The 16651-nt window shown below is 51.5% G+C and overlaps 2 protein-coding genes across 6 annotated transcripts in view; one reads left to right on the forward strand and one right to left on the reverse strand.

Moving 5' to 3' along the window:
- Window positions 1-3422, forward strand: part of AFTPH (aftiphilin) — a 57032-nt gene extending 53610 nt beyond the window's left edge. The window contains 1 exon segment of the mRNA XM_080615044.1: window positions 3111-3422. Within this exon segment, the coding sequence (XP_080471170.1) occupies window positions 3111-3128 (18 nt within the window). The 3' untranslated portion in view covers window positions 3129-3422.
- A 7382-nt stretch (window positions 3423-10804) lies between these two features.
- SERTAD2 (SERTA domain containing 2) overlaps window positions 10805-16651 on the reverse strand; it is an 84635-nt gene continuing 78788 nt past the window's right edge. For all 5 annotated transcript variants that reach the window (XM_080614549.1, XM_080614550.1, XM_080614551.1 and 2 more), the window contains one exon: window positions 10805-16286. In XM_080614549.1, the coding sequence (XP_080470675.1) occupies window positions 15338-16286 (949 nt within the window). In that variant the 3' untranslated portion in view covers window positions 10805-15337. The remainder of the gene's footprint in view (window positions 16287-16651) is intronic.

Here is a 16651-nt window from a genome sequence, read left to right on the forward strand (position 1 = left end):
TCATTCTCTTATTTTCTGTCTGCGTTGCTTATTTTCGTCTCCCTGGGTACCTCTCCCAAGACTTCTCAGCTCATTTGTGTTTAATCTTCCCGATTTGTCTACAGCCCCGGCTGCTCTAATCTCTGCAGGTCACTGTGCAGTTGGCATGTTTGTTACTCGTCGGCTGTTTGCTGCCATCAGCACATTCGATCATGGTTGAATTTACATCAAAGAAACACCTGACAAAGAAGCAGGCCTGATAATAGGCTCTGGTTTCTTCTCGGCAACCCAAACAGGTAGATGCGGACGAGGGAGCGCTGGCAGGACCACAGGGGACTTGGTGCTCTACTTTCAATGCGGTGTGCTTTCCTCAGACCCCGCTGCTGCTGTGGGCTCCCCAGAAATAGAGCTGCTGCTGGAAAAGAGGAAAACAAGGCAGAGGAAGGCTCTTCTCCTGCAAAACAGGCCCACACATGGGGAGGTCTGACTAGAGACAGGGAGGGAAAGGCTCTCCTGCAGTTGCTGTTGTACCTGCACAAGCGCAGCTCCCAGATCACAGGTCCCTTTCCCTGCAAGGAGAGTTGGATCAAATGCCAGGGTCAAGAGAGATGCTACAGTCACAGTGATTGTTTCCCGCTTCTTTGGAGTTGGTCAAGGACACACTTGTGAGGTGGGCTGATGCCAACCTGATGAAGTTTAACCATGCCAAGTGCAAGGTCCTACACCTGGGTCGGAGCAATCCCAGGCACGGCTACAGGTTGGGCAGAGAAGAGATTCAGAGCAGCCCTGCAGAGAAGGACTTGGGGGTGTTGGTCAATGAGAAAATGAACATGAGCCGGCTTCAGTGTGTGCTCGCAGCCCAGAAAGCCAACCGTATCCTGGGCTGCATCAAGAGGAGTGTGACCAGCAGGTCGAAGGAGGTGATCCTGCCTCTCTACTCTGCTCTCATGAGACCTCACTTGGAGTATTGTGTGCAGTTCTGGTGTCCTCAACATAAAAAGGACATGGAACTGTTGGAACAAGTCCAGAGGAGGCCACGAGGATGATCAGGGGACTGGAGCACCTCCCGTATGGAGACAGGCTGAGAAAGTTGGGGCTGTTCAGCCTGGAGAAGAGAAGGCTGCGTGGAGACCTCATAGCAGCCTTCCAGTATCTGAAGGGGGCCTACAAGGATGCTGGGGATGGACTCTTCATCAGGGACTGTAGTGACAGGACAAGGGGTAACGGGTTCAAACTTAAACAGGGGAAGTTTAGATTGGATATAAGGAAGAAATTCTTTACTGAGAGGGTGGTGAGGCACTGGAATGGGTTGCCCAAGGAAGCTGTGAATGCTCCATCCTTGGCGGTGTTCAAGGCCAGGTTGGATGAGGCCTTGGGTGACATGGTTTAGTGTGAGGTGTCCCTGCCCATAGCAGGGGGGGTGGAACTTGATGATGTTAAGGTCCTTTCCAACCCTAACTGTTCTATGATTCTAAGGAAGAGGCTTCTTTAGCCAAGAGTGAGTTTTCTACCAAAACACTTCAATATCTAAATAGGGATTTTGCCTTTGCTTTGGTTTGTATAATTTATACTGCCCAGACCATTTTCAAGCAAGTGTAGAGTCTGCTGTTAGGAGCTGATTTTATATAATGATCATATATAGTTACATACAGTTATACCCCCACGCAGTGATAGATACATAGAGATAGATATGTGACATTTGGTGCAGCTGGGACTATTCTGTGCAATACTGGATGCTGTTTAGGTTGGTGCCAGGGGTGTCTCATGGGTGCATTGCTCAGGGTTTTGCAGCACACAGGAGATGTCCATCCTTGGGGTTGTGGTGGTGTTTGGGGTGCTTACAGAACCTCAGCCCTTTGTCCTCTGCTGAAAGGAAAGGCTGTGGCACCACATCACGTCTCCTGTAGGCTTCCCCTGATGCTGTTCAGCAGCTGGTACTGTCAAGCCACCGTATAAAACCTGGGTGTTTGGTGGGTGCTGTAAGCTGGAGGGCAGAAGGGATGAGATCCTGTGGTCTGGCTGAGCTCCCTGGTGCTAGAGCTCCCTGGGCTTCCACTCTGAATGTGCAGGGTTAAAAGCAGTGTTCATTGGGGGCCAGGTCCACAAGAGGGATGTGGACCTGCTGGAACAAGTCCAGAGGAGGCCATAGAGATGCTCTGAGGTCTGGAGCACCTCTGCTCTGGAGCCAGGCTGAGAGAGCTGGGGTGGTTCAGCCTGGAGAAGAGAAAGCTCCAGGGAGACCTTAGAGCAGCTTCCAGTGCCTAAAGAGGGTCTACAAGAAACCTGGAGAGGGGCTTTGTACAAAGGTGTGTAGTGACAGGACAAGGGGGGATGGCTTTCACCTGACAGAGGGGAGATTGAGATGAGACATTAGGAGATAATTCTTCACTATGAGGGTGCTGAGGCCCTGGCACAGGGTGCCCAGAGAAGCTGTGTCTGCCCCATCCCTGGCAGTGTTCAAGGCCAGGTTGGATGGGGTTTGGAGCAACCTGCTCTAGTGGAAGGTGTCCTTGCCTGTGGCAGGGGGTTGGAACTGGATGAGCTTTAAGGTCCCTTCCAACCCAAACCAGTCTGGGATTTCCCTTGGAAGGGTTTCCAGCTCCTTCCATTGGAGCAGGGTTGGAGGTGGCTGCTGTGTCCCTGATGCCAGTGGATGAGGATGGACAAGCAGGACAGCCCTTCGCACCTCACGTGCTGGGAGCACCATTGCCCACTGGGGCAGGGGTGCTGTGCTTGCCGCTGTGGCGCCGGTAGCCAGCCATTTGGGGATTAAAACTGCTATTTATGTAGGAAAAGACAATAATAAATCAACCCTGCCTGCAGTGTTATGTAGGGACTCCTGTATCCAAATGAACTCGTGATAAATGGAAGAATTGGCTCATCAAACATTGCTTTGGAATTTGCCCTTGGGAAGGCTCTGGTTTCACAGCGTGGTTGTGATTGAGATGGTCCAAGTTCTGCTTTGTTTTGGGTTTGTTTTGGTGTTTTCTCTTTGTCCCAAGGCCCGCTCTGGGTTCAAAGCCACTCTCAGTTGCGAGCTGTTAAAACCATCTCCAGCAAACTGTCACTGCCCATCCCTGCCTGTTTATGGAGTAGGAAAACCACTTGTGTTTTGTTTTCTACTGTTTCAGACCCAGGCCTGGGTGTGACATGTGGAATATCTGCTCTTTGCTCTCGACCGTTTCCACTGCGGAGCGTGGAGGGATGTGTGGAAGCTGTGAATTTACAAGGAGAAGCTGTGCTGAAGCCAGGCTTCACTTAAAAACGCAGCGGTTAGAAAGGCACATGGCCCCGCTCCCACTTCTTCCCCGGCACGTGAAGCAATGGTATCCTGAACGGAAACGTGGATAGATGGGATTTATCCAGGTGTATTTCTCTGGGCCCACGTGCAGTGCACTGTTCCTGTCCCATACAGCCAGCTCGTGCCCCCCGAGGCATCAGAGCCATCCAGCAGCTATTAAACTCCCAGCAAAAGGAGGGTGATGAGGCCATCCCACTTGCTGGAAGTACATATGGATGGATGCCATTTCTTCCTCTGTATCCCAAGGATTTAACCCCTGGCTGCCCTGGGTCCTAACATTTTCCCGCTGCATAGGTGGATGCAGCTACAGGGCACGAACAAGCAGAGGCTTCCAATGAAACAAAGCAGGGAATTAAATGGGAATCTCACTGTGGTGTTAAGTCCTCAAATTGCATTAGTCTGAGTGGGAAGTCAGCATCCTGCATCCTGCAATTAAACATAACACCGCTGCCTTCACGGGAGCAGCAGGAATGCCGCTAATGGTTGGGTTAGAGGAGAAAAGCAGGAGCACGCTGCAGAGCTGGCTCACAATAGCAGCAGCCGTGCCATCATCTCCTGGTTCCTTTCTTGCCTTGCTAATAAGAAGTAAGACTAATTCCATGTTCACAACACCCCAAACCTGTGGCTGTTTGGTTCGGAGCCTTGGTAAGATTCTGCTGCCGAGCCAAGCAAAGCTCAGTGGTTTTCAGCTCACTTTCTTCTGCTGGGTTTCAGTTTCAGGACACTTGTGCAGTGCCTGAGCCCTGTTTCTTTGTGAAGCCTGTATTCCTTCAGGATCACTGGTGTCTGTGTTGAAGCTACCAGAGGTGTAAATTGGTTGGGCTGGGGCTGGGTAAAGTCTTGAGCAAATAAAAGGGAATTTTGGCAAAACGGAAGCATTTTAGGAGTTGTTTTGATTTGCCCAAGTTTTTTTCATGCAGAGAAACGGGACAAAAAGCAAACCCCTGTTTTGTTTCAAGCGAAAGCCTTTGAGCTTTTTCCCTTTGAAGCAACTTTTCACTTTGAGTGATCTCCGGAGCTCACTTCTGTAAAGGGCGGCAGAGTCAATGCAAAACGTTTGTTTCACTCGACCCCAAATGGATTCCCCCCCCCCCCCCTTTGTCAGGATTGCCAGCGAACCGAGAAATCAGTTATTCACCCAGCTTTGTACCCACCGTATACAGACCGAGCCTCGGAGCACCCCAGTGACTGCTCATGGCGTGCAGCTGCCGCTAAGCCCTCCATTTATGTGTTGGTAAATTATTATGCTTCTCAGGGTTGTGTGAGATGTAAAGCATCAGCAAGCGCCTCTTTTCCTGCCTTGGGTTAAGAAGGAGGCGATGCTGCACAAAATACACTGCTAACTTCGCTCCCGTTGCACAGCAGGTATCAGCTTTGGCCGATGTGCAGTTGCAGGACCTGTTTCATGCAGAAGGCGCGTGTTTACCTCTATGGAGACTTGGCTGCGGTAGGAGAAGGCTTGAAGGAGCAGGGCTGAGCTCGGCTTTGGGGGGAGCTGCACTTCAAACAGATGAGCGCAATAATCAAGATCAAGGGCCTCGTTTCGGGGTTAACCACAGTTAAAATGTGCTTTTCCTATGGTTACTTGGATAGATTATGCGTAACATGAAGCTATTTATTTAAAGCAGGTTGGTTTAACCCTTTTCGGCAGGGTGTGTTTTCCCTGTATGAAGGAGTTGTTTGCTTTCTGGAGCAACAGGGAGAAATTCCCTGGGTTTACTGCAGCTGATGGAAAAGAAGAGTAGCTCAATCCCTGCAGGATATGCTGGTCCTGCTCGCCTGGCACAGATTGCAGTGTGCTGGGGAGAAAGGAGTCAGGCCAAATAGGTTTGTTCCTGCTGTTTGTCTGACATCTGAATTTAAGCTTGAAACCTTCAAGGCCTTCAGCTGCGAGGCCTCAGCATTTAGAGCAGCACAAAGCAGGCTCCGTGTGTGAAGTGCTCCTGAGCTTGGAGCTTTCCCTTTGTGCTGCTGTCCCACTGAGAACTGAGCAGCGTAAAGCTGGGTTTGCATGGGCGCAGATGCTGGGAGGGCTGGAGGCATCAATGATGCTCTATGGGGCATCATCCTGCTCTATCTGAGCCTGGTGAGCAGGGCCGGGAAGGCACCGGCTGGGCTGGGGTTACCTGCAGAGGGGTGTTCTGTGGTTTTAAATCTATTTCCTTTTATCCTCACCTCTGGAGAGCTCTGACCCTGGCTTAGGGCGAGGCATGAAATGAAGTTAGAGCCAAGCAGATTCACTATGGCCCAGGAGCCGCCCGTGGACTCTGGAAGGGTCAGATCTTCTCCCATCCCTTCTGAGGACTTCAGTTCAGCAAGTCTTTGAAGCCCTTCTCCTTCCCCAGGCTCATTCACTTCATCCCCTGCATCTCCGCTCCCCACAGGGACCTCTTTCCTAGGCTCCTGTTTGATCTGATCCGAGACTAGGAGATAATTCTTCACAATGAGGGTGCTGAGGCGCTGGCACAGGTTGCCCAGAGAAGCTGTGGCTGCCCCATCCCTGGCAGTGTTCAAGGCCAGGTTGGACAGAGCTTGGAGCAGCCTGGTCTAGTGGAAGGTGTCCCTGTCTGTGGCAGGGGGTTGGAACTGGATGAGCTTTAAGGTCCCTTCCAACCCAACCCATTCCATGCTCACCGGGAGCCGGAGGGAGCGGCTGCACAGAGCCCTGCCAGGAGGGAGGTCGCAGCAGGAGCATGGAGCGTGGGAGGGAGGCAGGAATCAGCCTCTGGGAGCAGGGAGCAAGCTGGGACTTGCGGCCTTCCCAACCGCATCCCTGGGGCGGCACAGCAGAGCCATCCCTCCTGCCCAGCGCGTTCCTCTCCCTTCTGCCCCACTCCCTGTCCCTGGGCTTGCACAGTCCCGGGGCTGTCCCTGGGTGGGACTTCAAACCGGTTGGACCAAGTCGTGGCAGATGATTCAGGGATGTGTTTCGGCCCTCGCTGTGTTCCCCAGCGTCTTGTCAGCAGCTTCCAGCTTCACAGAGGTGCTGCTGCTGTCATCCTGTATCGCTGCTGCCTCGGGAGCCCCTGACACACAGCAGGGATGTGCAAGCCCATAGATCCATAGAATGGTTTGGGTTGGAAAGGACCTTAAGGCTCATCCAGTTCCAACCCCCTGCCACGGGCAGGGACACCTTCCACTAGAGCAGGTTGCGCCAAGCCCCTGTGTCCAACCTGGCCTTGAACACTGCCAAGGATGGGGCAGCCACAGCTTCTCTGGGCATCCTGTGCCAGGGCCTCACCACCCTCACAGGGAAGAAGTTCCTCCTAATACCTATCCCACAGGCTTCTGAGATCCTGGAGCTGAGCTGCTCCTGGTCCGTCCCTCCCCAAAGCCCCTCCTTGGACTGAAGCTCCACAGCCAGGATCGAGTGTTGCTGCTGGAGCTGGGTTCTCTCCGGGCTGCTCTGGCCACCCCCTGTGTGTTTTTGGGGCATCACCAGTGCTTCCATTTGTACCTATTTCCTCTGGAGGACATGGTCGGAGACCAGACCCCGCTCTTGCTTTCACCCAGTGACAGCTGAGGTCTGGCAGCTCAGCCCATCATCCCTTGTGTACCCTAAAGCTGTGCCCCTGCAGGCATATTCACAGCGGTCCATGCCTATAGGCTGGAGGGAAGTGAGATGTTCTGATGCACCTACACCTCGTTATCTGCTTTAAGAATGGGGCTGTACAGGATAGGTGGGAATAGGTGCTCCTTGCGCTGAAATGAGAGCATTCACTTGTGTGTCTCCTGCAGCTGGGGGCAGCCATCAGGGACCCTCAGCCCCGTTCAGGACGGCAGAAACGGCTTCTCCGCTGTGCTGGAGGCGAGAGCTGCGAGGGCAGAGCCTGGGCTCAAAAGCGGCTCTGGAAACCGGTATCCGCTGCGGCCAGGGCTGAGCCCGGTGCCCGGCCCCGCCTGGGAATGCTGCTCCCGACCGGAACAGGGCTCGGAGCCACCCGCGGGCACAGCCCCGGACGCTGCGGTTCCCCTCTGGACCCTGCCCCGCGGGGTCTCCGGCCTTTCTCCAGCCTTAGTCTGAGGCTGTATTGGGCTTCCGCAGCGAACAGGGCTGGCGGGGGGGAGATGCAGACCTCGGTGTGACGGTGCGGGAGGACTCGGGAGGAAGCCTGTGACTGAAGCCAGGTGCCAGCTTGGCTGCCACGGTGTTAACCCCTGGCAAGCCTGAGGCAGGAAGAAGGCGGTGATAAGAGATGACTTCAGTGCAGGGGGAAGGGGGTTTTGTCCCTGCGTGCATCCCGCCCTGGTGCAGACCCCATAGCAGGCAGCGTTAGCTCTGCCAGGGGGTTGTGAGCAACGCAATAAACTCAATGGAGCAGCCTGAATGATCCATCCCTTCCCGTGTGAGCTGTGCGGGGAAAGCAAGGCTGAGGTTACCCTGACCAAGCATTGTTTCCTAGCAAACTTCCAGGGGTTCTTGGCTTTTTCCTCCCACGTATAAATGCAGGCACGGGAGCCATGGCATCCCTGCTCGCACCAGCAAGGGAGATGTAAAGGCGGCAAGAAACGAAGGCTGTAGGCTGAACAAAAGGGAGAGAAAGCAAGGGGAGGAACAGGGGGAGGAAGCCCAGTGAATAGGGGGAAAAGGAGAGGAAGCGGGAGAGGAAATAGTCCCGGGGAGAGCAGCGCGAGGTGGGTACGGTAGGGCCACAAGAATGGAAGGAAATCCTTGCAGAAATGGGCGATTTGAAGCCTGCTCCTTCTGTGCCCGTGATGTGCCTTCCCCGGCGGGGGCATGGAGCTGGGGAGGAACGGGCTGGGCTGGGAAAGAGAGAGGGAAGGAGGGCGAGGAAGAGCCCATGACTCCGGCGCACCCGGCTTTACCCGGATCACCCGTCCCAGAGGATGGGTTCTGGGGGTGACCCCAGCCCAGTGCCACACACACAGAGAACCCACAGCACACCAGGGCTCACGGCTCTGCCCCCCCAGCCCATCGCAGTGTTCGGAGGAGGAGCAGGGGGTGGGAGGACGAGCCGGCTGCCAGCGGCTAAGGCAGCTTCTGCAGGAGGGTGGAGGGGGCTGGTGATGCACGAAGGGACCAGGGCAGAGAGGAGCCCACAGCCCCCCCCGTGATGGAGGCAAGTGGGGCCAGGGGCACAGCGGGAGCGGAGGAGAAGGAGCCAGGAGGAAGGAGGTGAAGTGGAAAAGGGAGAGGACCAGGGAGCAAAGGCTCCTGGCGCAGCTCAGCCGTGGAGGCAGCATCCCCATGGACCTGCCCCGGGTGATGGGTTAGCGCTGGTTCAGAGCAGCGTTAGGAAGCATTGCCTATGGCTGGAGGGGGTTTATCCCCAGTGGCTTTTCGCTGCTGTGTTTTCTGTGGTGGGCAGTGGATGTGTGTGTCCCAGGGATGCTGTGCCAGGAGCTGGGCTCGCTCTGGCTGCTGGTGCTGGATGCATCCCTCCAGGCCTGGGTCAGATGTGCAGAGGCAGGAAGCGTTATCTGTCGCTGGCAGGGGTGGGACAAGGTGCCTTTTGCTGTCCTACCCTTGCATCAGTGCCGGATTTAAGTGTGTTTCTACCCACATGGCACCTACCTGGGGAGGGTCTGTGAATGCTGGTGGTGGCCTGGCCACAACACCCAAATCCTACAATTGCTTGTCCCAGGTTAGAGCGTGGTGGCCATTGCCAGCGGTGGGGTTGTTGCATGGTGATGGGGGCAGCAGCAGCAGGGCTGGATGCAGCCCTTCACCAGCTCCAGGGCATGGCTGCTGGCAAGGAGCTCAGCACCATAGCTCCTCTGCGTAAACCCTGCTCCTGGGGCACCTGGAGCTCCTTCAGCCCTGTGGGCACTCAGGCTCCCATCACCTCTGTGTGCTGTACTGTGCTGTGGTGCCAGTGGAGGTATCTCAGACCTGAGCCTTGCCCACCACAGGTCAGTACCAGTGCTGAGCCCCAGTCCTACTCCCCATGGAGGCAAGCTCGAGCAAGGGCTGGCTCTGGACAGAAGCCTGGCAGCTGCAGCGCCACGCATGGGTACCCCATTTTAAAAGCCCAAAGCAATGCTTTGGCCTTGCTTAGCCGGAGGTTGGAGCAGGTGGGAAGCCACTCACTTATGGAAGGGGTGAGCAGGGCTCTATGCCTGGCCTGGATGCTCTGGGCTGGAGGCATCTCTCACTAACGAGTCCCAAATGAGGAAGCGAGCTCTTCGGAGGTGGCGACAAACCCAGAGCAGCTTTGGGAGCACAACAGCAGCATCTGCACGTGTGCTGCATCAGGATGATGGGAAACATCTGCACCGTCTGCCAGTGCAGTGCCAGCACTTACCATAGCCTGGGAGGGAGCAGAGCCACTGGGGAGAGGGTTCGCACCATTGTGCTGGGTGCATTCCACCCCTGCTGAGTAGGCAGGGTCCAACCGCTGAGTGGTTTAATTCTCCCTTTGCGTTTCTGGTGTCCCCGCAGCCATTGGTCCCCAAGCAGCAGTTGATGCTCAGGGCCCTGCCCTGTGGTGCTGCCTCTTGCGCCAGCAACGCAGGTCAGTTCCCTGCCCTTGCACTGCGATGTGCGGCACATCGGGATGGGGAAACTGCTGCTGTTTTGTCTGGTTTTGGGTCGCTGTAAATGCAGACTGGAGCAGTTTTGTCTCTGTGGGTGTAGGAGGGCAGGAGAAGCGTGCGGTGACGGGAGACTCACTGTCCAAAGAGCACTGCTGGCCTGCACACACTGATCTAGATGATCTTAAGGTCCTTTCCAACCCTAACCATTCCATGATCTATGGCCACAAAAGGCTGGAGCCAAAGATGGGGTGAGATCTCCCTCCTGACTGGCCCTGAAAGCAAACAGCAGTCACCTGGGAGGGGGATAAAGGGGAAATAATAGGGCACTGATAAATGGAGCAATGGATTAAGGTATCAGGTGTTTCCTGCTGAATTTAATGCCCTGAAGGCCTAGTGCATTATATGAATTAAAGTGGATAGGTTCTGCTCTCAGCTAACTAAACGGCACCCTGGTAACACACAATCAGAGCCACACATTGTACTGCATCAGGGCTGAGCATCCCTTGGCACACATTATCCATGAAGGATGGCAAAAGGACATGGCCACTGAGGGCACCTCTATGTGAAGAACAGGCCTCACACAAGGGGACCTGTTGTATAAGGTGAGAGAGGGGTGACAAGAGAGCAGGCTGTCCCTCCCCTGCGTGCTCGTGACTTTTTACAAGCAACAGAAGGGGGAATCGCTCTGAACTGACAGAGGGGAGATCTGCATCAGACATTAGGAAGAAATTCTTCCCTGTGAGGGTGCTGAGGCGCTGGCACAGGTTGCCCAGAGAAGCTGTGGCTGCCCCATCCCTGGCAGTGTTCAAGGCCAGGTTGGACAGGGCTTGGAGCAACCTGGTGTAGTGGAAGGTGTCCCTGCCTGTGGCAGGGGGTTGGGACTGGATGAGCTTTAAGGTCCCTTCCAGCCCAAACCATTCTATGATTCCCCTGCCAACACCCACAGACACCCCATGGTGGATAAGGCCCATGGGCTCTGTCTCCCCCTTTCCATCCCCATTTCTTGCGGAACAAATCAAAGCCGGAGTTTATTTTAATTGTTTATTGTATAATATAAAACTACAAAAGTAAGACTGCTCATTTCCATGTACATTTGTCCAATTGTTTTGATTACAGCCCATACCTACATGTGAATACAGTAATCTGGTTTCAGATGTATATGTCTGTAATATTGCATAGAAAAGGCACAGCTCTAAGGTCTGTGGGAGGGGAAGGGAAATACAGCCTTTTTTCTTTTTTTTATATATTTTTCTCTTTTTTTTTGACAATAACAAGCCCTGTTCAAAAATCCATGCACTGAACATGTCACACTATTTACACTTGATCCAGAATCCTGGCCCTTCCAGGCGCTCGTACGGATAACGCTCAGAACTAGATAGGAGTTGAGGATGGGATTTTATCTGCAATTGGTGTGTCTCAAGAGGTTCCAGAACTTGCTTAGTTTTCAGGGGGGAAAAGAAATAATAAAGAAAAGAAAAAGTGCTTAAAAAGAACTAATTTCTTTAAAACTGTTCAGTCTCATTCATTAACAGAAGCACTGAAAGCAACTTGCACAGAAGCAGGATCCTGAAACCTGAAGGGGGGAGAAAACAAAACCAAAACCAAACCGAAAGGAACCCTGTAACAAGAACAAGAAGTTCACAATGTGCTGGAGTGAATTAAACCGTTTGTCAGACAGGACCCATTGCGATTTACTCAATTTAATGGTGATAAAAGCACAAACTTTGGGGTTCAAACACTGGTTTAAAACAACCCAGGCTGCCGCCACACAGCATCAAGGAAAAAACAAATTACCTTTCACAAGGTCCAGATTTACTCTCGCAGTGATTGCTTCAGACGGCGGCTTTACCACGATGCTTTCCTCGCTGCCTGCAAGGAAGGTGCCACTGGTGCAGTTCTCCATGACACTGCTCAAAGACGGTCTCTTGAAGAGGGACGTTCCCCTTCCTTTGCATACGGGGCTGTGTGGTCCTGCGGTGCCCAAGGACGGGCTGGTCGGACGCACGGGGCGGCGTGGGTAGCTTGAACCCTCCCTCTGCCGCACGTGCACAGCGCGGTCCTGGCTTCGTGCCTGGCCTCACCTTCTGGCAATGAGGTGATTGCGGCTCAGTCACCACTTCTAGGGCTGAAGGGGACATCCTGTGACGTTCTCCAGCCCTGGGGACTTCAGCTGGGCTTCCCGTGAGTGACGGAAAGAGATTCCCCTTTATCAAACATCAACCAGGCCAGCACGATGGGGATGATGCATTAGCTCCTGCCTCCTGCTGCGGATGCCACCAGCGTGGACAGGGTAGGAGCCTGATTAGGATGAATTTGAACCTAAAACTGTCCCTCATCCATACCTTTTTTTGCATATTTCAAACAACCAGACCCATATTAGAAAAAGAGTGGGGGGAGTTATAAAAATACTCGTGTTGAACCATGCGTATCCCGACTGGAACTCAATTCATGTTCTCTGAATCTGGCTCCCACACCCTTTTCCATAGAGATTTACATTCCTACAAGAGGATACATTCCTACCATACATTCTGTACATGTTACAATCCAGATGTTGTTAGCTTCACAATAAAATAAATATATTTACAGAAGAAAAAAAAAAAGAATAAATAATTTATGAAAAAAAAAAATCACTTCAAATCCAAAGCTCTTTTATTCTGCTCCCATCTTGTCACTTCATTGCACATTAATGTCAATGTCCATCCCTGCTGTGGAGAAATTCCACACGTGGCTGCTGTTAGGACCATGGCAAAGGCCACACTAGAGACAGTAAGTGACTGCATGGGGACAAAGCCACAGCTGAGCCTTTCCCGCTGTAGCATGCACTACCTTGCTAACCTTTTGCCCAATCCCATAGGTTATATCCTATGGGATTCCTCTAAAGATTCTTCCACAGGACATGTGCTTCAGCACCAAGGATACAGAGACATCACCTTCTGTGTGGAAGAGTGGATTCAGAGATTGGCTCCTGTCCTCTGGATACAAAAACCGCAACTAACCCCACCTGACAGCACAGCTCTCCAAAATGGGACTGATGTCAACTTTTGCCTGGCATATATTTGTTTAAATGCATAAGTAATCCCCAAACCACCGGGCAGCTCCAGCACGCTGCAGATCAGCTTTTAACCATGGTAAGGCAAGTGCTTACCAAGTTACCATGGGAAACGTGGTAGCATTGACAGCACTGCCCATCTTTTCCCAGTCACTCCAGCTCCAGGAGGTGCAGAATCCAACAGGGCTGTTTGTTTTCCTACAAGGGCTGCGGCTGAGCAAGGCCTAGAGGCTGCTGGGTGTGAGATGGAACCGCCCCCCCACCTCCCACCCCACATTTCTGATGGTCCCTAAAGATACACTTGGTCAATGGTTTTCTGGTTGAAACGGTAACTTTCTTTTTTAAGTTGATGTAAGGAAACTACTTCAAACCCACTGCTCCACTGAGTTCAGCTTGGGAAAAAGAAGAAAGCAAACACACCCCCCTTAGTTATTTCCCACAGCCCCACGTCTCACCCTGGCAGATGAATTATGAGCCAGAAGCACGTTTTGTACTTGTAGATGCCGCGTTTCGTTTCCATTAGGAGTTCCTTCATTGCAAACCGTACTTGCTGTCATACTGTGTCTGTGTGCACATCTAAGTTACATCTACCTATCTATATACTAATAAATACATATGGCCTGGTTTAAAGTGCCAATTTATACAAAGCTGCCTCCTCACAAGGCAGGCGAGACCCAATTTCATCCATGACAAGAAGGGAGCAGAATGGACTGAATATTGCCAAATGACGTAAAACATAATTTAAAATTTCTTAAATAAATATAAAAGTTATTCCTAAAGAAGCCATAGGCATGTCAACAATATAGGTTGTAACCGGCACTCAACAGCTAAAGTACCATTGAAAAACTAAAATGCCATAGCAACTTCAGCAATAGGCATGATACATTGCAAACATAGGTTTTTAAATTAAATGTACACCACAATGAACTTAAAAAATGCTATTGGTGCAGTAATGAGAAGACTTCTCAGGTGTCAGGGGGAACGGGACCATGCATAGAAAGCTGTGTCTGTATATTCGTTGTAAAACGGGTCTATAAAGTGTAAAGCAGGTAACACAGTTGATACAAGAAACCAACCCTACGCGAGATGCCAAGTGATGCAACACGACTGGCTCCAGTTTCAACAGCAATGGATATTAAAGCAAGTCCATCCAGTGCAGGTTAAGAGATGAGCTTCACTGCAGTAATACTGAAGTTGCCTTTTTCAGCACTTAGCACAGTGAGGTGGGGAGAGGGAAGGAGAAATGCTCCAAGAAAGGGTGAGTGGACGCTGTCAACGCCAGTCTTCTGCCCGCTCCGCTCATACGCCCATCGTTCAAGAAGGTTGAGAGCTGGCTCTCGGTGGGCAATGGGCACGTTCCCCCTCAAAACCATTCATTCCCAGGAGTGAGGAATTCCGCACCTTCGGGTGAGGAAGTGCTGATCCGCCGCTGTGTTAAGGCGCTCCACGTCACGCAGGATGGACTGGATGCCCCGGCAAGGGGACACCAGAGCGGGGAGGCTGCAGCCGCGGTGGTGGTGCTCAGGACCTCTCCGGGTGAAGTTCCACAACTGTTTCCTGCCAACTGCTTCACATACGTGTTGGAAAAGGACATGGCTCTAAGTTTCAGGAATCACAGTAGTGTGCAGTGGGTACAGCAGGGAGCAAACACTTGTGAAACTCCGATAGAAGCAGCTCCCAGCCCTTTCTTAAAGCACTTTTTTGTTTGTTTGCATTCAGGGAAACCGACTGCAGGCTTATTTGATCCAATTTTCTCTTTGCACCATACACATATAAAACTTTACAACTCTGTATAAAAGTACAAGTGGTTCTTGTACATCTGAATTATGCAGGAACTATGTGAGCAAATCCTATCAAAATAGCTATTTTTTTTTTTGTGTGTATAAACAGCATTTGTTTTTTAGAAAAAACAATATCATAAACTGCAGAATCTGTACAAAAATATAAAATAAATTTGGGCAGCAGTTTCTAAACAGCCATGTAAATGCAACACTTAAAGAGGAGCAGGTTAATGCCTCCAAAAGGCTGAATTGCTAAGTCAACCTAGACAGGGCTAAAATGGTATTGAGATTATCTAAATAATAAAATCTTCTTTACCTCTTGCAATAAAACTTATAGAAAAAATAGACAAATATGCACATGCAATTTACAGCTTTCCCCAACATAATCCTTGTGCTTAGCTTTGACATAGTTTTTTTCCCATTTTTTTCTTTTTTTGTAGTAACATACCATTGTCTGCAATACATATTCTTCCCTATCTCAGGATATTCGGTCTTCCTTGAGGAACCACTTTAACAAAAATACATTAGAAGTGGTCAGACATGGATGAAGGCACTCCAACTCTGCTTGAAGCAAAAACTAGTGTGATCCTTTTCTCTTCCAAAAAGGCAAGCAAGGACGCATGCACAGTGCTGTGAATTGGGGGTGGGACTACGGAAATACTACCGAGTGTATATATTGGTACTTAAAATAATTAAAACAACAAAAAAAATTTGCTATATTTCTATGCTTTAAGACCCAACGAGCACCTCCATGATGTGATCCAGTTCTGTGAGGTCCATTTTGAAAGGCTGATTTGGAGTTACTGGTTGACTGCTGTACGGAGCGAGAGTTTTTAGGAGCTCATCTGCTGAGACAGGAGCCATTTTTGAGGCAGCCCCCGTGGCAGACGTGCAGGGGTCAAAATCATACATGGACGTATCAATGTCAGCGAACAGGATATCATCCAGGGTCAAGTCTGTGAGGAACCCTGTGGAAGCTGTTATCTCAAAGTTGCCAGGTAGCGAGTCCATGAGTTTGGATTCAGCCGTTCTGCTCTCCGGGAGGCCCTCAGGCTTTTGGACACTGGACTCACTGGGGTGGTCTTTAGAGTCATCGGCTGCTGTTTGGGCTGCTACTGCCTCTGCGGAGGTAGGTGCTGGACAAAGCTCCTCGATTTCGTCCAAGGCTGAGGAGAAGCTGTCCTTTACTGGTTGGAGAGCAGGAGGTGGTGGTTTCGAGGGACCATCGTGCTGGACAGTCGGGGAAGTGCAAAAAGTGTCGTCCTCGAGCAAAGAGGCTGGGGTGAGGCAGGACTCCAGGGGCATAGTGCTTACGAAGTCAGTGGGGAGAAGGGGCTGGGAGGCGAGGTGGCTGAACGCCGGCTGCGCCTCGCGGAAGTTGTCGCTGAGAGGGTCGGCAGGCTGCGAAGCTGTCACGAACACGGGCCTTAAGCTGCCTTCTTGTTTGAGTTCTTCCTGGATTCGCCTCAACATGTTGTTAATTAAAACTGTCTTTTGCAAGCTTGGCTCAGTTAATGGCCTGTGGTTATAAAGTTTCATAAGGGAAATGTTGAAGATAGTCTGACGCTGTAAGGTGTAAGACACCTTAGAGGGACCGTCAGTAGGAGACACCACTTTGCCTTCCAACCCATCTTCATGCTCGTCAAACTTCCGCTTTCCTCCTTTCCCCAACATATATCTGAAAGGAAAAGAGTAAAGACTGATGAAGCCAGCAAAGCCTGAAGCCTGTCCTTCCTGCCCAAGTCACTATCCCAATTCAACTACTCCCTTGTACAAGCAGTATGGACAGATTGACCACTCTATCCCCTCCTTACTTACCCCTAACAAGTGGAAATCGGTCCACATAAGTAACTCACAGCAGACACCTTAACACACTGCTCTGGTCCACCATGTTTCAGCACCACTACACTGGTAAATTAGAAGCAGGAATTCAAACAGCATCTATAAAACTCAAACCCTTGCACTCTTGGCAGCGAATTTCCCCCTTGAATATGTTAAACGTATGGCCCCACGTATCTGTACATTGGTGCACAAGCTACAGAT

Source organism: Psittacula echo, assembly GCF_963264785.1.
Source record: "Psittacula echo genome assembly, chromosome: 4".
Lineage (NCBI taxonomy): Eukaryota > Metazoa > Chordata > Aves > Psittaciformes > Psittacidae > Psittacula > Psittacula echo.